Source organism: Dermacentor variabilis, chromosome 7 (assembly GCF_050947875.1).
Source record: "Dermacentor variabilis isolate Ectoservices chromosome 7, ASM5094787v1, whole genome shotgun sequence".
NCBI lineage: Eukaryota > Metazoa > Arthropoda > Arachnida > Ixodida > Ixodidae > Dermacentor > Dermacentor variabilis.
The window spans coordinates 15056351-15077399 of NC_134574.1; the positions used below are offsets into that span (position 1 = coordinate 15056351).

Here is a 21049-nt window from a genome sequence, read left to right on the forward strand (position 1 = left end):
TCCAGTGTAAATAGCCTGTAAATCGTCTCTTCCGTCTGTGTCTTTCTACACGTAACATTCTGGTAGAGGTGAGCCATCCCCGGTCCTCACCACGGAACTCCGGAGTGGTCGGTACATCGAGCTTGTCACCATGCCTCCGGTGACGAGCCCGCCTCTGCAACGGCTTCGGCTGGTCTGACTGCTCCAATGGCTACGGTTGCCCAACATTGCGACCCGGGTGTGGTCTCTGGCCTGGAGGGACAGGATGTTGACGAATGGATCAAGCTATATCAACATGCCAGCACTAATAACAGGTGGGACCCAACCATTATGCTCGCCAATGTCATCTTTTATCTCGGCGGCACCCCACGCGTGTGGCACCAAACGCATGACGACGACATAACCAGTTGGGACAGTTTCAAAGAAAAGGTACGGGAACTGTTCGGCGACCCGATTGGGCACAAGGTTGCCGCGAGAAAAGCTCTTGCGTCTCGTGTTCAGACACCTACAAAGCCATAGGTTTCATATATTCTCGACGCTTTGGCTCTATGCCGCAAAGCTGATCATGCTATGTCTGAAGCAGATAAAGTGGCGCAAGTGATAAAAGGCATCGCCGACGACGCTTTCAATTTGCTTGATTTCGGCAATGTCTCAACTATCGACGCCATCATAAAAGAATGCCGTCGCCTTGAACAAGCTAAGAGACGCCGAATCACATCACATCACGCGGCTACCCAACACTGCTGCTACGTCGACATGTGAGGGTCGACCGGGTCAATCTACCACCTGTGATGACGTAACCCGTATTGTTCACCGTGAACTCGAGGCCCCCTGTTCGCCAGCTTTCTCAGCGACGCCTCCCGATCCGCCAGCAACCACGATTGCCATGATTCAGGCCGTAGTCAGGCAGGAATTTGAGAACATGGGTCTGGACTCCCTGTGTTCAACTTCTCAACCCAGCGTTCCCTAGTTCTCTAGCGACCCTCCTCGTCCCCGGCACTCTTTTTCTGCCACATCTCGCCGCAACCCGTCCGAATGGCGTACCCCTGATGACAGGCCGATCTGCTTCCACTGCTTGTCGCATCGGCCACGTCGCTCGTCACTGCCGCAACCGATGGCCACCACCTCCTCGGACATACGCCGCCGCTTATACCCGCACATTTGACCTTCTCTTCCCTATACTACCCGCTATGAACCCACTGCCGCTGATGCTCCGGCTCCGAACATTCGCTACAGCCGCTCGCCCTCACCTCGACGCCATCAGTCTCGTTCACCCCAACCCCGTCACTTCTCTTCGCCGCCTATCGCTTCCCGGATCCAGCCGGAAAACTATACTGCAACTTCTGCAGGTGAAGCTGCGTTGTCGACTCTGCACTCAAATCCTCTGCTCACGTTACCTACGAACCAAAACCTTCTTGACGTTGACGGCTATCCTGTCACGGCACTCATCGATACAGGAGCACATCTTTCTATTATGAGTGCTGCCTTCCGACGACGATTGAACAAGCTCTTCATCCCAGCGTCGGCACGTGTCGTCCGCGTTGCGGATGGCGGTACTGTGCCCATCATCGGAATGTGTACGGCACGTACCAGCATCGCCTGCCGCTACACTCCTGTCCTCTTCACCGTAATTGCTCATTGCCCCCACGACGTAATTCTAGGCCTCTATTTTTTCTTCGTGCATTCTGCTCTTACTGACTGCTCTGCCAGTACACTTCATCTTGAGTTACCGAGTCTGGCAGAACCTTCTGACGCACCCCAGTGCCGCTTATGCAACACCGGCCTTCTTCGCCTGTCGCCAAAGTCAATAGCTCCTAATGGCGAGTACCTCGTCTTGACCAGTTCCTGATGGCGAGTACCTCGTCAATTCTCTGTCCGATATTCCACTGCAGTTTGACGTTACCGTGCCTCACAGTATACTTACTATTACTGCGAACCGCACTCGCATGCTTATCTTTAACTTTGAATTGGCAAAGCAAATTCTACTGCAAGGTATTTGCCTTGCCAATGTTGATTGCCTCGGCGACCATCACGTGGCAGCGTTATCGACCGATGGTTCTTGCGAGTTCAGCAGCCTCCCCACCCCCACGCCAGCCTCGGGTGCCGATCCCAACATGAAGAAAATGGTTGCGACAGACCTGTCCTCTGCGCTGACTGAAGAGCTTTGCCAAGTATTATCGTCCTACCGAGATATTTTCGACTTCGACGATTGCCCTTTAGGCCAGACGCTCGCGGTCAAGCATCGGATTCTTGCTGGCAATGCTACGCCTATTCACCGACGATCGCATCGAATTTCTGCGTCGGAATGCAGAGTAATTCAAAGTGAAGTGAACAAAATGCTATATAAAGACATCACTGAGCGTTCTTCGAGTCCCTGGGCGTCGCCTGTAGTGTTGGTTAAGATGTATGGCACGTGGCGCTTCTGTGTATACTACAGTCATCTGAACAACATTACTAAGAAGGACGTCTACCCGCTCCCACGTATAGACGACGCGCTTGACTACCTCCACGATTCCAGCTATTTCTGTTTTATTGATCTTCGATATGGATACTGGCAGATTGCTGTTGACGATATGGACAGAAAAATAACTGAGTTCATCACACCTGATGGCCTATACCAATTTTAAGTAATGCCGTTAGGATTATGCAACGCTTCTGTCACCTTTGAGCGAATGGTGGACTCCTTGCTCCAAGGTTTCGAATGGTCCACATGCCTCTGCTACTATGACGACGTCATCGTCTTCTCGCCGACGTTCGACACTCACCTTGAGTGTCTAACAACTATACTTAATGTATTTGGAAAGGCGAAGTTGCAACTTAACTCGTCCAAATGTCATATTGGCCACCGTTAAATTATTCGTCTGGGTCATCTCGTTAACGCTTCCGGAGTACAGCCTGGTCCCGACAAAACATGTGCTGTCCGAGACTTTCCGGTTCCGAAGAGAGCCGCAGATGTTCGAAGTTTTGTGGGGCTATGCTCGTACTTTCGTCGTTTTGTTCAAGATTTTGTGGCAATTGCTAGACCCCTCACTAATTTTTTGAAGGCGTAAAATTCTCGTGGGTATACTTCGGAAGCCCCCGTCTTCTCTCGTATCGTCACTCTTCTAGCCTCACCACCCATTCTCGCCCACTTCGATCCTGATGCCCCTACAGAATTGCGTACAGATGCCAGCAGCCATGGCATAGGTGCCGTCTTAGCCCAGCGTCAGCGTGGCCAAGATCGCGTTCTTGCTTATGCGAGCCACCTCCTAGCACCATCGGAGCGCAACTATTCCATTACAGAACGAGAATGTCATGCTGTTGTCTGGGCGGTTGCGAAGTTCCGTCCTTATCATTACGGTCGCCCTTTTTCCGTAGTCACTGACCATAATGCTCTTTGCTGGCTCTCATCGCTAAAGGATCCTTCAGGCCGGCTTGGTCGATGGGCTTTGAGGCTACAAGAATTTTCATATTCCGTGGTGTACAAGTCTGGCCGCCTGCACCAAGACGCTGAAAGCTTGTCGCGTTACCCTGTTGACGACTCTGACTCCTCCAATATTACCAGTGCTCCTTGCGTAGTATCTGTATCCGATCTGCTTCATTTCGCCGACAAGCAACATCGTGACGCCTATACCAGAGCACTCATCGACCGTTTTGAACACTCTCTGGCGGATGCTACTCCACGTCTCTTCGTCCTCCACGACGGCACTCTGTACCGTCGTAACCTTCATCCGGACGGCTCTGAGTTCCGCTCCACCATTCTAGAAGAGCTTCACGACGCACCAACGACAGGACACCTCGGCATATCTCGAACCTATGACCGTGTACGTCGGCGTTTTTCCTGGCCGGGCCTTGCCCGTTCCCTACGACGTTACGTCGCCGCTTGTTAACTTTGCCAACGACGCAAGAAGCCTTCCCAGCTCCCCGCTGGTTACCTGCAGCCGCTCGACATCCCTGCCGAGCCCTTTAATCTTGTTGGCTTGGACCTTCTCGGCGCATTTCCGGAATCTACATCAGGAAACAAGCGGGTTGCAGTCGCGGCGGACTACGCGACTCGCTACGCGATAACCCGCGCTCTTTCGACCAGCTGCGCAACTGATGTTACGGACTTCCTCCTACATAATATCATTTTGATGCATGGTGCTCCGCATCAATTGCTAACAGACCGTGGCCGTACGTTTTTGGCCAAAGTCATTGACGACATCATGCGTGCCAGCTCAATACAGCATAAAACGAACGGCTTCACTGAGCGTTCGAACCGCATCCTTACAGACATGCTATCCAAATATGTTTCCGACGAGCATCGTGACTGGAACCTGGCTCTACCTTACGTCACCTTTGCGTACCATCACCACCTTTGCGCATCACCTCCCCGTCTCGAAACTGCTGGCTTTTCCCCGTTTTACCTCGTGTGGTCGAGAACCAACGCTACCATTGGACACTGTGCTTCTGTCCACTACATCTTCAACTAGCGATTATGCCCGTGATGCAATCGCCAACTTGCGCGCGCTCATCTATAAGTGTCTGAAGACAAACTAAAGCAACGCTACGACCTCCGTCACCGTGATGTCCATTTCGCGCCCGGCACCCTCGTGTTGCTTTAGTCAACATCGCGTAAAGTTTGCGTTTGTGAAAAACTGCTTTCCTGTTACGCAGGCCCTTATCGCAGGCTCCGCCAAGTGACCGATGTCACCTATGAAATCATTCTAGCCACGCCCTTTACGTCCTCCGCTGTGACAACCAGTGACATTGTCCGGGTCGCCCGACTCAAGCCCTACACCTCTCCACGTGCCTTGGATATTTAACAGCACCGTGACGGCACTTTGGCCACCGGGGGGTGGGGGAAGTATTACGATATTATCGCGAGATGCTCAAAAGACGAGCCGACGCGAGAATGACGAAGTGGGTCTGTGCCCTTGACGCGAGCGAATGTCGTCGTGGCACTCTGGCCCCGGTGTAAATGGCCTGTAAATAGTCTCTTCTGTCTGTGTCTTTCTACACGTAGCAATGCCAAGTTGTGCAGTTTCTCGTGTTGCTTATTGTTGCGGAATTCCAAAAGACGATCGCCACCAGCCATCTTTGATGCTTCATATCCTGGTCCAAGTCTCTGAGTTAGACATTTAGAGTTAGAGCTTCATGCAGCTTCTTGTCCTGTGGATATGAGTGAAGGTTGACACCGGTCTCTGTTGTGTACGTCCGGCACGGCGGTACCGAGCAGTAGCCTACCATGTTGGACGCCTTCAGAGGCAGTCACTATCTATTATAGGACTTTCAAGTGTAGTGAAGCCCACACCCATAGCGGGAAAACCTCCCCACTTAATCAGAACCACAGTGCAGGTCGGACTTTACAGTTTCGTTTTCAGCTCGCTTCGGCGCTTCCAAAATAGCCGACGCAGCCGCTGTGTTCACGTGATCCCTCACACCACATCATGCCGACGGCAGCGCCAGCTTTTCCTGTGGTGGAACTCGCCCCAATACGCAGCAGCATGCCTTTCTTCCCTCTCCCCGGTGCCTTGCACGTGATGGAAGACGGCGTGCTTCCTCCCCACTTTCCTCTCTTGCGCGCGCGAGATTGAGCCGCCATTGTCGGCTCACTCGTGCACGCTTTAACTCGCACGTATACAAAGCGTAGGGTGCACGGTGACGATGCTATTGCCCTTGGACTTTATACGAAACATCCCGGCGACTGCAGAAATGTGCCTGGAGTGTCCATATAATTACAGTGTCAATAATAGAGAGTTTTAGAATAGGGGCCCCAAAGGTTTGGGACATGCAGAAGTGGGCTTTGCACTTGCGGATAGCTGACAGCACCATTGCGGCGTCAAAGAAAAGCTATTAAAAATATTTAAACAAAATAACCATTTTGTGATAGAACAGTAATTTTGACTTTCGTGTTTTTGCATTCGTGTTTTGCAAGCAGTTAGTTGTGCTTAGTTTTAAGTAACCAACTTTACGTACCTTCACCAGCCAAGCTAAGCCTTGTTAGGCCTACGAGTCATGAAATCGACAATCGAATTCGGAATCAGCGGCATCTAATGAATCAATCTTCATTACCCATGCTGGTTGAGAGAAAGTGATAACTGCAGTCAGTTGTCCTAGCTTGCAAGCTTCACGCGTTACTACGAATCGAGCCCAGTTTGGTGCTTGGTTAGAGCCAACGCTTTGATGGGTGCCGCCATGTTTGCTGACGCAAATCTTTTAGGGCAGCTTTTGGGGCTCCCGAAAATCAGTGAAATTGCGTGCCCTTCGCAAAACCCAAACTCAGTTTGCGTTTCGCGCATGTGTAGTGGCTTCGACGCTATTTCTTTGGGGCTCCAAACGTTCGGGGCCCCTATTCTAAGACTCCAATAACTTTTGGAAGTGTTTGTAATGTGCCTCGTAAGCCGCAGCGACTCCGTGGACTCTGCCGCTGCGGTTGCAGACAAGGGTCTGCTTTGGATTGCCAACGTAAAAGAAAGAACTTATGACCACCAGCTTTGTTGCATGTATGTTCAGAAGATTCTGTTTCCAGCGAGTGTAAGGCCACCAACTCGATCAACACGCATGATCAAATCAAACTGGTATATGAACGAAAAGTGCATATTCGAGTTGGTGAACTAGTGCGAATGGACAAAGTCAACTAGATATATCAGATTGCTAAGAAGGTTAGAAAGTATGCAAAGTATGTATCTTTCTTTTTAAACGTAGTATGTACACCTTTCTAAATGCACTGAAGCTTTGCGGCAGCGGTTATAGCTAGCGCGCAGATGTAAAAAAAAAACGAAGTTCACCTTTTCAATGAAGAGCTTGTCAGAGCCAACGAATATGACCTTGGAATCGAGCCGGTAGCTGAGTGTACCATTCTGCCGGTCTTGGTAGCCAACAGCAGACAGCCAGAGGTGATGAAAGCTTCTCTCTGCAGCATAATGCACACATAGAATATCTGCAAACTCCGTAAATACAGGGGCGCTGACATACTGCATGTGAGCAATTCAGCATGCTGCAATTGCAAGCGCATCGCATGTGCTGCAATGTTTGCAGCGATAACGATACCAAAGATTTTTGAACTGTACTCAAGGCGTATGCCATACGATATCTGAAATGGCAAATCAGTTCGGCAGAAGCCCGCAAGGTGTAGAAAAGTACATGAAAGGGAAAAATTGGCCTCAGCCCGAATTGTATCACAAAGCTATAAAGGAAACTCATAGAGGTTTCTCAGAAAGAAAACCTCACAGGTGAAGAAAAATTCGTCCTGGTCCGAGGTTCGAACCCAGACAAATGCTATTCCGGCGCCGTTGCTCTACCACCTGAGCTAAACAGGAGGCTAGCAAATTGCAGAGCGAAGGCGAAGCCAACTTTTCCATTTCTCTTTTCCCTTTCATGTACTTCCCTACACCTTGCGGGCTTCTAGAGAACTGATTTGCCATTTCCGTGTTCATATCAGTGTTTATATTGGGCTGTCCTCTGAACTTTGTTTCAGTACACTATGTGTGGAGTAAAGGGGATTTGTGGGAAGAAATGAAAGCTTGAGAAGCAGGTACATAAGTTAATCAAATCAGATAAGTTAATTTTTCTTGTAGGAGGGAGGAGTTGCAGCAAGAAGCTGCTGATTTCAGTAGCTTGACAAGGCAGCAGCCATCATTAGGAGTAAGCACAGAGAAAACACAATTCTTTTAAAATATAAAACCTACAAATACAGTATCTTGTGAACCAACCAAAGCATTCAAAAGAAATGCTTCTCACCTAGTTGGTATTGGATGAAAAACATACAACTGTAATATGACGCTGATACTATACGCACAAAAATGAAGACACAGATGACGCCACAGGTGGCACTTCCAACTGATTTATTTAATTTAGAGTGCAGATGCACAAATAGAGTTACAGACACACGCACTGACTAATAAAAATTTTTGTGATAACTGGCGGTTAAAGAAATCCCATCTTTGATTGATATAACAGAAGCAACATATCACTTGATACAGCTGAAGTTTTTCTTTCTTGTATGGTTTTTCTTTCTTGCTGCACTACCTTTCACCTTTTGTACAACGAATTCCATGACTGACATCACCAATGTAGACAATGAATCTGGGTATTTATCGAGGCCTCCATTGTGTTGTACACAATTTCCTGAGGGTAGGCCCTAGGCACAGCATAGCAATGCCAAGCAATTTAGAATGACAAGAATAATACGGCAACATTCTTTTCTTGGTATCACTAAATGTGGTCAACAAATTTACCTATTAAATAATAAGGTGGGCTCGGTGGCTGTGCTCCCGCACAAGTCACTAATCCTCTGGTATTCATCATACAGGTGTTTGCCGTCGCTGCCAACGCGCTCTCCGCTGCTCTCCTCGCCCTTTCCCCTGCCACTGTGTCGACTACAGCACCCAGCTGCTATGATAACGGCATCCTATTCCGACATCAACGCTTCATCCTGTCCGACAATGCCACTACCCGGTTTTCTAGTCCTGGATGCTCAATGGAATGCTGCATCACCACAGTGATCACCCGCCCATATAAAAGTGCTACAACCAGCTTCGCCACTCTGTGGGCTACGTGACTGTGCTCCGGCACAAGTCACTAATCCTTTGGTATTCATCGTGCAGGTTGGTAACAAGTATTCTCTGTTTGCAAAAAAAAAAAAAAAACTAGCAACTATTTCTTAGTGCAGCTGCCGAGCCCACAGTGCTGCGTTTTTCTTGTAGCTGATTGCGGCAATGTTTTGCGCACCTTGCTGCTTTTGGCAGGTGATGTAGAATCTAACCCAGGCCCTAACACTATCGACGATGTGCTTTCTGAACTAAAATATATATCCGCCGGTCAAACCAAACTCATTTTCGAAATACAAGACCTCAAAACTCAGATCGATTTCACTGAAGTTGCCATAGCCGGCTTGACTAAGCGAATGACCAATCTGGAGGCCCATTTCCAAGCTTTTTCAGATCTTGAAACCGATTTCGAAGCAATGAAATCTAAGAGTGCTGGGATTACTCGACATTTAGTCATTCTAGATGCGCGAATTGAGGATGCAGAAAATCGCTCGTGCCGCAATCATCTTATATTCTATGGCATTCCCGATACTAAACTATACGAAAATTTTGCAGGCTCTGAGGAAACAGTCATCAAGAATTGCTGTCAGAACTTGAGTACAACAATTAACCCTGAAAATATTGAACTCGCCCATCGCCTTGGGCATTACAAATCTAACCACACTCGTCCAATCAACGTGAAGTTTACTTCATCTAAGATTAAAGATGCCATATTATGGAATGGTCATAAGTTTAAGGAAACTAACTTCAGTGTCCGGCGAGGACTTTTCCCTCTATATACGAAATGCGCGAAAGCACCTAGTCGCGTTCGCTAAAGAAAGTGATGAAAGTTTGCTCTGTACTTTAAGACATTATATATTGGTCCCAAGCGCTACATGTTCGATGAAACCGAGCAAACAGTCAAGGAAATAGCAACTCGGCCCTCACAATCAAATTAGTAATCACCTCATCGTGAACCGTCTGGGAACCGTGCCAAGAACGCTTCTTTATCTAGCCTCTCGCTCTCCGTTATATACACTAACATTCGTAGTTTGATTCCTAAGCGTGAAATTATTTCTAGCCTTGTTTCGTCATCAAGCGAGCAACTTATTTATACTAACTGAGACTTGGCTGAGCAGTGACATAACATACAACGAAATACTGACTGACCTACCAAACTTTCAAGTTTTTCGGAAAGACCGGAGAGATTCACGAGGAGGGGGCGTACTCAGTGCCGTCAACCAAGATTTATCATGTTCCATAATACAAGATTCATCTGACCTCAAAATATTGTGGCTAATCTTTCACGCAGCACCTAACACAGTTTTTCTAGGCGTTTGTTATAGGCCGCCACATAGTAGCCAGGATTTTTCGCGTCAGCTTAATAACATACTAAGTCAACTGTCCACAAAGCATCCTAATGCACATACCTTCCTCTTCGGCGATATAAATTTTCCGAATATTGACTGGCATAACCAGCCCGCACCTATAGCTAACAATGGAGAAACAAGGGAATTCCTAGATTTTTGGAACAACCTCAACTTTACTCAGTTAATACTTGAACCTACCCGCGTAACACAGAACTGTGCAAATATTTTAGACCTCTTATCAACCAATCACCCAGGCAGCGTTCAGCCGATTACATACCTACCTGAAATAAGCGACCACAAAGTAATTCACGCTAACCTTCTCCTTACGCCAAACCGGCGCCGTAAATACCATAAAACCATCCATTTTATGACAAAGGAAATTAAAACGCAATAAATAATGAACTTAACGCATTTTTTTAAGTCTTCTCGTCAGGTTTTCATTCCCGCAGTGTTCAAGAAAATTGGTTACTGTTCATAGACAAACTAGAAAGCCTAATAGATTCATCCCCCAAATTAGTTTTGACTCTTAATTCACAAAAACCATGGTTTACTAAAACATTGAAATGTTTGGAGAACAAAAAGAAGCGTCTTTAACGTTCAGCCAAGTCTCAGGGGACGCATAGTGCATGGGTAAAATATCACGAAGCTGAAGGATCATATCTCGCCGCTATTTCTAATGCCAAGCATACCTTTTTTCACTCGGACTTGCCGAATATGCTACCTAGTAACCCCAGAAAGTTCTGGCAAGTTATCAATCCGCATCACGCACCAGAAATAACCCTCACAAAGCAGGCACAGTTTTCACTGATGCTGAGTGCGCTACTACGTTTAACTCTGTCTTCTCATCCGTATTTACGAAAGAAACTGAAATACCGCCATCATTTCCAGCACCACCGTCAGTGATAAATTATACTATGCCACCAGTTGTCTTCACGTCATTTGGCATTTCGTCCCTAATTGAAACCATAAAAATTTCATCTTCATCCGGTATTGACACTATTAACCCGAAGGTTTTGAAGAATAACGAGGATATTTGTGCGCAATCTTTATGCTTACTTTTCTCACAGTCACTGTTATCAGGTCAACCACCACGCGATTGGAATAGCGGTAAGGTCGTTCCAGTCTTCAAATTGGGTAAAAAATTTGCGCCGCTTAACTACCATTCCATTTCTCTAACCAGCGTACCCTGCAAACTCATGGAACACGTCATCTACCCCAATGTGATGAGCTTCCTTGATTATCACAACTTTTTTTCATTCTGCGCAACACGGTTTTTGAAACGGCTTCTCATGCGAACCACAGCTGGCCATTTTTTTTCATGATTTACATGCTAATGTTGACTCTAACCTACAGACCGATGCTACTTTTCTGGTCTATGCAAAAGCGTTTGACAAGGTTCGTCACAAACGCTTACTACTAAAACTTTCATATTTGAACCTCCCTTCTAATATCTTTAAATGGATAGAAGAATTCTTGACTAACCGCTCACAGTACGCCACCATTAACAACCACAACTCCAATCCTATCCCAGTAACGTCAGGTGTCCCGCAAGGGTCTGTCCTCGGTCCGCTTCTGTTTCTAATTTATATTAACGATTTACCAACGCATGTCTCCAGTAATATTCGCATGTTAGTCGATGATTGTGTAATTTATCGCAAGGTTAATAACGCTTCTGACCAAACATCTCTTCAAGACGACCTTAACCGCATTCAGGAATGGTGTGCCAATTGCTTAATGGAACTTAACCCTCAAAACTGTAACATCTTGTCTTTCACGTGTCGCCGTAACCCACTTCATTTCCCATACATCATAGATAACGTCCCTGTACAACCGGTTCTATCGTACAAGTACTTAGGCATTACCTTGTGTGGCGACTTGTCCTGGAGCACACACGTTATGAACATCATTTCATTCGCTAATAAAACACTTGGATTTTTCAGACGTCATCTCCGCCAAGCCCCTAAACATGTGACGTTATTAGCGTACAAATCCCTTGTAAGACCAAAATTACAATATGTCTCACCTATTTTGAACCCTCACCAAGCTTACCTTATATAAATGCACTCGAATCAGTCCAAAACAAAGCAGCCAGATTTATCCATTCATCATATTCTTACGACACAAGTGTGTCTGCTTTGAAAGCTGAATCCGATTTATTGCCCTTATCACTTCGTTGCCGCATTGCCAGCCTTTGCTTGTTCCATAAATTTTTCCATAGTTCACTAGGCCGCGCACCCTACATCGTCCCTCCAGCCCGCATATCTCATCGCACTCGTCATCCGCTTCAAGTTGCCCGACCTCATGGCCGAACTACCACTTTCGCAGCACCATTTTTTCCCGTACTACAGCAGACTGGAACGACCTACCCAACGACATCGCAGCCATCAAGTGCTCATCCAACTTTGCCAATAATGTTACCAGTCATGTTTCGTTGTGTTAATACTTGCTCACCAAAATATATGTACCCACCCCTTATGTAATACCCCTCGTGGGTCATTAAGGTAATAAAATGAAATCTTGTTTTCAGGGACCGTGTAAACTGGTAAAAAAATTAGCGCAATTCTATTGGGACATTTTTGTGTTCTCGATTGCGAAGTTGGTGCTGGTAAAACACATATAACGGGAACATATTAACGAGGTTCTACTCTATATATGCTGCGTACCTCTATTTTCGAATTATAGTTGGTGACAGTCAGCACTGCGGCTGTCTACCCCTGTCCACGTTGTCTACTTCGCACTGTACCAGTAATCATGAATGACCAACAAGCTCAACTTTCCACAATTGTGAAAACACAGGCAAATATGGGAACAGCATCAGGAAGAAAATATATTATTGAGATACCTCAGGTCTGCACATTGTCGTCCACCAATCACATGAGACATTGAGGCCTCCTTCCTATGTCCCACCAACTACAGTTAAAACTAGATCAAGCGAAACTTGATTTTATCAAGTTCCCGATCTAATGAAGAAATTTCCATTCTCCGGCAGGCACCATAGGGTTCAATGTTGTCATCAACCTGAATTAACGGAACTAACTTGGCCACCAAACCTGATCATGAAATCCGATTTAATGAAGTTTTTCAATTAGTTAAAAAGCGGTGATTTCTCTCTAATTTTGACACAGACTGGTTCTTCTTTGTTCGTGCACTTTAATGCTATCGCGTTAAGACACCTAGGCACTCCAGTCACGGCCCTATTTTATTTTGATGAGGCTGCGCACGCTACGCCCATGCAGGGAACAACGGACTCGGCAGTCGGCAGCGCTCGTACACACCAGATGACGCTAGGGGCAGCGGTGGTTGCTTTTGTTATGTCATGGTTTATGCGACAGATGGCACTGATCATCTCCTCGCAACTTTCTTGCTCGGCCTGTTCACACAATCACTGCGTTCGTTCTCCGCGTCTTTGCTCATCAGCGTCTTGTTAGAGGTTTACGTGACCGACTACCTGACCTGCGTTGCCCTGATATGGAGCCTTCCAAGAAAAAGGAAAGTGCATAAACTTGAAGAAAAGGCAGACATGATTCAAGCTGTCCCAAGTGGACGCAAGAAATGCGATGTGGCCGCCGAACATAGCATCCTGATCAGTACTCTTTCAACCATCCTGAAAATTAAGGAAAAGACGCCATAATTCGTGCTGCTTCATCTGAGAACGTATTTAAGAAAAAGAACTTGAGGACTACACCACGCGAGAAGCTACAGGAAGCCCTCTTTATGACAAATACAATGTCGTGGTAGCATTTTGGTGTCACTTCATTACAATTTTAGATTTCGAAGGACCGAACAATCCCTTTCCCGATTTTACGAACTTCCAGATTTAACAAAATAATTCGAGTGTGGTCATCATTCCGTTAAATCAAGTTTCACCTGTAATATAACACTCACGTGAGACATTGTGGAGAAGCACGATCAGTCGCAGGGGCTCTCCAACTGGAAACACGTACTCCTGCTCTGGCCGGTGGATCCTACCATCAACCTGCACTTCTGCATCCAAAGCAACACTGTAAGCATATGTACAATTTAAATGTGGTACAAAGCAAACTTAGAAAACCACAGAAAAAGAGGGCATGTCGAAAGACCGTGTAACCATCCTGTAGTTAGAGTACTTGAAGATGATGTTACGTGAAAAATCCAAGATTTGGTTGAACACACACACCCTGGTAAATCATTTACCAGTTGCACTAGGTCATTACAACATACTGCCGTGACAATTGGCTATATTCAAGTAGTGCGCCCATCACCGTTCGTATTGGACACTGTGCGCGCTGTACCGTGGTGTAGTTCAGTGACAAAAGGCAGCGATCATGGTACAGGTAGCCGGTTGGACCCAGCTCGCATGCACCATGTGCACGAGGGATCATGCGAGGAGAAAGTAGAAGACAGTTCAAGGTCAGTTTGGAATGTGACTAACAGGCGTTTTCACGACAGTAGTGACTGAGTTGTGGGCACAGGTTTGCCTTTAATAAATATAGTTGTTTCAGTAACCAGTGTTCCTCAACATTGTTACAATATAAATTTTAAAAAAAGCTGCCAGCCACGAGATACTTCCAACACTGCAGATAGTAGGAGCACCAGCCAATGCTCAGGTTATTAAAAATGCCAATAGTACAATATTCTATTACTGCTTATTATTACATTTCATAAATTGTTCGGACTCCTTCAACTGGAGAAAGCTCTGTATAAATGAAGAGACTGTGATGGCTTCGCTTCTGGCCCATACACTGTCAGTATTATTAGATTATTTAACCAAAAATACCTGCACTTTCCTACTTGGTCATGACCATACAGCTTCAGGGCACAACTTTATGCAAGTACAACAGGTTCAGACTTCATCTAGGACTTCTAAGGAACAAAAAAAAAAGAGTGTGAAGATAAGATGGCGGCTTTGGCAACATGATGCTATTCCTAATTCAGTTTCACGAAGCCACGGCACCGAGGTTACAACAGTGCGTCTGCTTTGTCCACCATGCTCAATTACATCAAAACACTGGAGCTCACAACAAAGACATCAATAACTGGTACAGCACCACTGTACTTAACTGTTTTCTCAACGCCAACAACTATAAGTATGACATTTATATTGTAACGTAGATTGGAGACGAAGTCTTGCAAAATATATGCTTCTCTTTAATGGCGGGCCAGAACAAGAGCATCCAGCTTACGCACTTCATCGTCTTTCGTGGCGCAAACCTTTGCGCGCGCCATCCTGCTGTGCGGGAGCCCCACATCTTTGTGCCAATTGCCTCCCATGCGAAAACCGACCGTCTCGGTCGCGTCAAAAAAACTTCTTTCAGCGACATAAGAGACGCAGCTCCTCAGTTGCATCTCGGCGTTCTCGTACGCGCATAGTATGGTTTCATGCGCACTACATGAACAACTTCAGTGTGAGGACGACGACGAAGCGAACCGGGGTCGCAACTGTAGGGGACGACTTCGTAAGTCACATCACTGAAGCGGCGCGTAACCTTGTAGGGACCAAAATACCGGCGGATCAACTTTTCCGAGAGTCCACGGTGACGGATGGGCGTCCAGACCAACACACAGGCGCCGGTATTAATTGTAATGGACGTCACACATCGTCGCGTAGACCCTGGTTGTATCGAAGGGTGTCGGTATGCTGTTGGCTCCGGATACAATGCCGAGCAAGCTGGCGTGCCTCTTCGGCTCTTTATATGAACTCTTCCACGTGTTCGCTGTCGGGCTATTATCAGCCAGAGGTAGCACGACGTCAAGTGTTGATGTGACGTGGCACTCGTATACAAGTTCAAACGGCGTAAACTGTGTAGTCACCTGTACAGCAGTGCTATACGCGAACGTCACATAGGGTAAGATCTAGTCCCACGTCTTGTGCTCTACGTCGACATACATGGATAGCATATCAACCAGCGTTCTGTGGAGACGTTCCGTTAATCTATTGGTTTGAGGGTGATACGCAGTGCTCTTGCGGTGAGAGCTATGCGTCAGCTGGAGAACATCCTGCATAAGTTCCGCTGTAAATGCTGTACCACGGCCGGTGATGAGAACAGACGGTGCACCATGTCGTAGGACGATGTGGCGTACAAAGAACTTGGCCACTTCAGTCGAATTCGCTTGCAGAACAGCTTTGGTTTCAGCGTATTGGGTTAAATAGTCGGTATCGACGACTATCCATCTGTTGCGCGAGAAGGTCACTGGGAAAGGCCCAAGTAGATTCATTCCTATTTGTTGGAACGGTGCTTGAGGAGGGTCCAAAGGGCGGAGAAACCCAGCCGGTTCAACTGGTGGTTTCTTGTGGCACTGACAATCGCGGCAGGTCTTCACGTACCGTTGCACAGAAGAATAAAGCCGGGGTCAGTAATACTACTGTCGTATCCTTGCTAATGTCTTAGCGAATCCCAGGTGTCCCGCGCATGGCTCATCATGGCAGGCCTACAAAATGTCTAGCGTAGGGCCGACGGCACGACAAGGAGGTGCGTATTGGGACCGCTTCCGCAGTTTTTCCTGTATAGGACGTTGTTGTGCAAGTAGTATGATGATAAGCCGCGCACGAGCGAGCAGGGTAAAACACCTTCAACTCTTTGGAGGTGCTCCATCAGCGGCAGCAGCTCAGCGTCAGTGCGCTCGTGCTCAGCCATCTTTATGGCGTCGATAACGCCGAGAAATGGCAAGTGATGGTCAGGGTCCGATGACGTCGTGGAGAGTGGTGCGCGTGACAAACAGTCAGCGTCACTATGCTTCCTTTCAGATCGGTAGACAACTGCAATACCGTACTCTTGTAAGCGCAGGCTCCAACGAGCTAGTCTGCCTGAAGGATCCTTGATGTTGGCAAGCCAGCACAGCGCGTAGTGGTCACTGACAGCCTTAAAAGGTCTACCGTACAAGTAGGGTCGGAATTTACCAATTGCTCACACAACCGCTAAGCGTTCTTTTTCAGTGGTCGAGTAGTTTATCTCAGCCTTGGTGAGACTACGGCTTGCATAAACAATGGTGCGTTCCGCACCAGCTTGCCACTGCACAAGAACTGCGCCGAGACCTGCATTGCTGGCGTCAGTATGGATTTCAGTGTCAGCGTCTTCGTCGAAATGAGCAAGTATTGGAGCCTCTTGCAAACGCTTGCGCAATTCATTGAACGCCTGCTGCTGCTCGTCCGCCCAAATGAAAAGCGCACCGTTGCGTGTAAGCCGCGTCAGAGGCTCAGCAATTCTCGAGAATCCCTCGAGGAAGCGCCTATAATATGCGCACAAACCAAGGAAGCGTTAGACAGCCTTCTTGTCTGTGGGTGGCGAAAACTCGGAGACGGCAGCTAACTTGTCGGGGTCTGGTCGGACGCCTTGAGGACCAACGACATGGCCAAGAAATTTGAGCTCTTGGAACCCGAAGTAGCATTTTTCAGGCTTGATGGTGAGGCCGGCAGTATGGATCCCAGCGAGGACACTCTCGAGTCGTGCGAGATGTTCGTCAAACGTGCTCGAGAACACAACGACGTCGTCCAAGTATACGAGGCAGGTTTGCCATTTGAGTTCAGCAAGCACGGTATCCATCATCCGCTGAAAGGTGAAAGGTGCGGAAAAGAGACCGAAGGGGAGAACTTTGAACTCATAACGCCCCTCAGGTGTCACAAACGCTGTCTTTTCACGACCCTGTTCATCAATTTCGATTTGCCAATACCCTGATTTAAGATCCAACGAAGAAAAAAACTTGGCATGTTGTAGACGATCCAATGCGTCGTCGATGCGTGGCAATAAATAAACATCGCGCTTGGTGACACGGTTCAGCTTTCTGTAATCTATACAGAAGCGTAGTCTGTTGTCTTTCTTTCTGACTAACACTACAGGGGAGGCCCACAGGGTGGTGGATGGCTGGATCACGTCGTCTTGGAGCATCTCTTTCACCTGATGCTTGATCGCTTTCCTTTCCACTGGAGACACTCTGTAAGGCTGCTGACGAACAGGACGTGCGGGCTCGCCCGTAATAATGCGGTGATTCGTGGTGGACGTGCGCCGCACTTTGGATGACGTTGAAAAACAGTCCACAAATTCATTCATGAGACTCAGTAGATGGACTTTCTGATGGTCTGGCAGAGCGGTGTTAACGTGAATCCGTTCTGTTTGGCTGGGTAACTCAGATTGCTGAGACGATGCGGTTTCCAATGTGGCAATGTCAGTAACATCAGTGATTTCGCGAAGAAATGTGATTCTCGTTCCTCGTGGTACATGCTGTGGCGTACTCCAGGGTAGCGTACCGTACTGCTGCCGAGAAGTAGCGACGCCTGCCTATCGAAGCTCGACCGACATTACTTATTGGGTAGCGTGGCGTGGTCGGCGGGCTGCAGGCATCCGGTAGATCATGGCGACCAAGCAGGGGCGAGACGATTTGCTAGTGCGAAACTTGCACTGTTTATTCAAAGGTAGCTGAAAGAAAATAAGAAAAGCATGAAGTATGAAGTATCTCAAAAGTACATTTCGGAGCCCCTTAAATAGGCTCTGTACAAATGTGGGCGGGATCTTGCTTCCGTCGATGACACGTGACAGGCACCGAGAGAGGGCCCCTCCTCCTGCAATACCGAGCACGGGAAGGAAAGGTCGATCCTCTTTTCGAAGAATCCGGGGAGAAGGTCGGGTGGATGACCTCTCCGGCGCCGTGGGGTCCGGCCAAGAGGGTAAGGGGATGACGTAGCACCCACGGTGCCACGACCAAGTAGAGGGTAAGGGGATGACGTATCACCCACGGTGCCACGACCATGAGAGGGGAAGGGGATGACGTAGCACCCACGGCGCCACGACCATGTAGAGGGTAAGGGGATGACGTATCGCCCTTGGCGTCCGGCCATCCCTAACAGCATCTCCGGCGGGGGAGGAAGATCCCGACGTGTAGAGGCCAGCAGCCGCTGTACGAGGGATCGGCGTTTCGGTATCAGGATTCCCCGTAGAGGTCACGAACCCTTCGTTCGTAGCAGGTAGATTCCGGGGAGTGGTCATCCGTCCTCGTGGCGCTCTTGTGACTTTTCTCCTAGGTCCGGTCCGGTGAAATTGGTCTTTGCAAGCAGGTATCGCAACTTTTCGTCTCCTGCGTGGGCAAGCAATCACCCCAGAACAGTGCCGGACCCACAACCACAAAGCAGCGAGCACAAGGCCACTCTCCCCCAAGACACACCCGGCTTTTAACAAAAAAAGAAAACCCGCTACACCTTTCCCATTTCCTACGCGCGTCCTCCCCCCCCCCCCCCTCAACACGAAAAACAGCCATTTCTTGAAAGCGTTAGGACGTGGTTATTAAAATCAGCTAAAAATCGGCTTCACTTCGGAAAAACATGAATGCACGAAAAAAATGCCACGGAAACCCGGATGAGCATGGGGCTTTCGATACTCTAGGGGCAACGACTTAAACTGTCGGCATTGCCGTTAAGCTTACCCTTCTTGTAGCGAATATCGAAGGTGTACTGTTGAAGAGCCAAGCTCCAGCGCAAAAGACGACCATTTTTCGTAGACATGGACTGCAGCCATGTGAGGGGACAGTGATGAGTCTCTATGGTGAATCTTGAGCCAGCGATATAGCAAGCTAGCTTCTGTACCGCCCAAACTACGCAGGCGCATTCCTTTTCTGATGCACTGTATGCTTCCTCACGAACTGAAAGCTTTCTACTGGCGTACAGTACAGGGTGTTCGTTCTCGTCATCTTTCTTCTGACAGAGCACGACCCCCATACCCCTGTCACTGGCATCACTGAAGAATGAATGGCTTAGAGTAGTCGGGCGCGTTCAACACTGGCTGCTCGTTAGTGCGTTCTTTAGCATACTAAAAGCCTTTTCTTTTGCGTCATCCCACTTTACCGTTTGTGGTTCTGTTTTTCTGAGAGCATCCGTTAAAGGACTCGCAATCTCGGAATATCGCGGAATATATCTTTGGTAATAACCCGCCAAGCCAAGGAATGATCTGACGTCCCGCTTGGTGCGTGGTTGCGGGAAGTTGTCTATCGCGGTCAGTTTAACCTCGGAAGGCCGACGATGGCCTTGCCCTATTACATGACCTAGATAAGCTACCTCCGCGCGCCCTAATTGGCATTTGGGAGCCTTAACAGTTAAGTTGGCCTCTCGTAGCCGACACAACACGGTTCGCAGGTGTTGCATATGGTCCGCCCATGATGAAGAAAAGATAGCTATGTCATCGAGATAGGGAAGTGCAAAGTCCTCCATTCCTCGTAGCACCTGGTCCATAAGGCTAGAGAAGCAATATGGCGCATTCTTCAATCCAAAACTCAGGACTTTCGGACGAAAGGTTCCCATCGGGGAAATAAACGCTGCAAGCCTGCTTGCCCTCTCGGTCAATGGAACCTGCCAATACCCTCTGACTAAATCGAGCGTAGAAATGAAATTAGCACTGCTCACTTTCTCAAGCCTTTCCTCGATATGCGTTATTGGATAATTCTGGTCCTTCGTGATTAAGTTGAGCCTGCGGTAGTCGATACATGGCCGCGGCTCTTTTCCTGGGACCTCAACCAAGATAAGAGGTGAGGTATGGACGTCAGACTCTGGAGTTTTGCAAGACGCGTAGCGCCACCTGCCGTTGCGAAGAGGCAGTAATTGAGTAGTGCGAAGCCCGACTCCCTTGCTAAGTTGCCTATGGAGCTAGCGACTGTGAAACAACGATTTAACTAGATTTTGGTCCATATTGCGAGTGTTTTGCGCATTTAACACCCAGACAGTGAGCTATGAATTTCTACGGTAGTCGGACGCGCCGCCGAACTGCCATAAAGCGCTTGCTGGCTCACTCAATGGCTCACTCTTCAGACTGATGGCGGAAACGACGGCGACCGCGATAGCTCCGCGCGCTGCGAAGAAACGCCGAAATCGACGCTACTTTTGTGTTGTGAATTGCCATGAATGTGAAGGACAGAATAACAACGTTCAGTTTTACCGATTTCAATCGCGATCGTATGAAGCGGAAAGGCGAGAGCGCTGGATGCGGGCCGTTCAACCTGTTGGGTAATCGGATTACTTGCATTCCCCACAACACAGCGGCTCGCATGAGAAAGTGCGACAATTTTGCTCTACTGTAATTGTGTTGCGTAGCCCTGACGGAGGACCGCGGTAACTAAGCGAAAACTCAAGAATTTGCAGCCGCCACTTCGTTGGTAACAGAAAAAACAACGTTACGAACCAGCCTGCTTATGTGCCATCGATATTTCCACCTTTTAACTGACGTCCGCCTCCGCTTGACTAAACAAGTGGAACGA

At 48.0% G+C, this 21049-nt stretch overlaps 1 protein-coding gene across 7 annotated transcripts in view; it reads right to left on the reverse strand.

Moving 5' to 3' along the window:
• Positions 1–21049, reverse strand: part of brun (trafficking protein particle complex subunit brun) — a 747330-nt gene that overhangs the window by 74972 nt on the left and 651309 nt on the right. For 4 of the 7 annotated variants that reach the window (XM_075698272.1, XM_075698271.1, XM_075698269.1 and 1 more), the window contains exons 22-24: positions 13724–13822; positions 6729–6853; positions 91–231 (exon numbers count right to left, since the gene is read on the reverse strand). In XM_075698272.1, the coding sequence (XP_075554387.1) occupies positions 91–231; positions 6729–6853; positions 13724–13822 (365 nt within the window). Of the gene's footprint in view, positions 1–90; positions 232–6728; positions 6854–13723; positions 13823–21049 lie in introns of those variants that run through there. The other 3 variants (XM_075698275.1, XM_075698273.1, XR_012829487.1) reach the window with 1 other exon arrangement.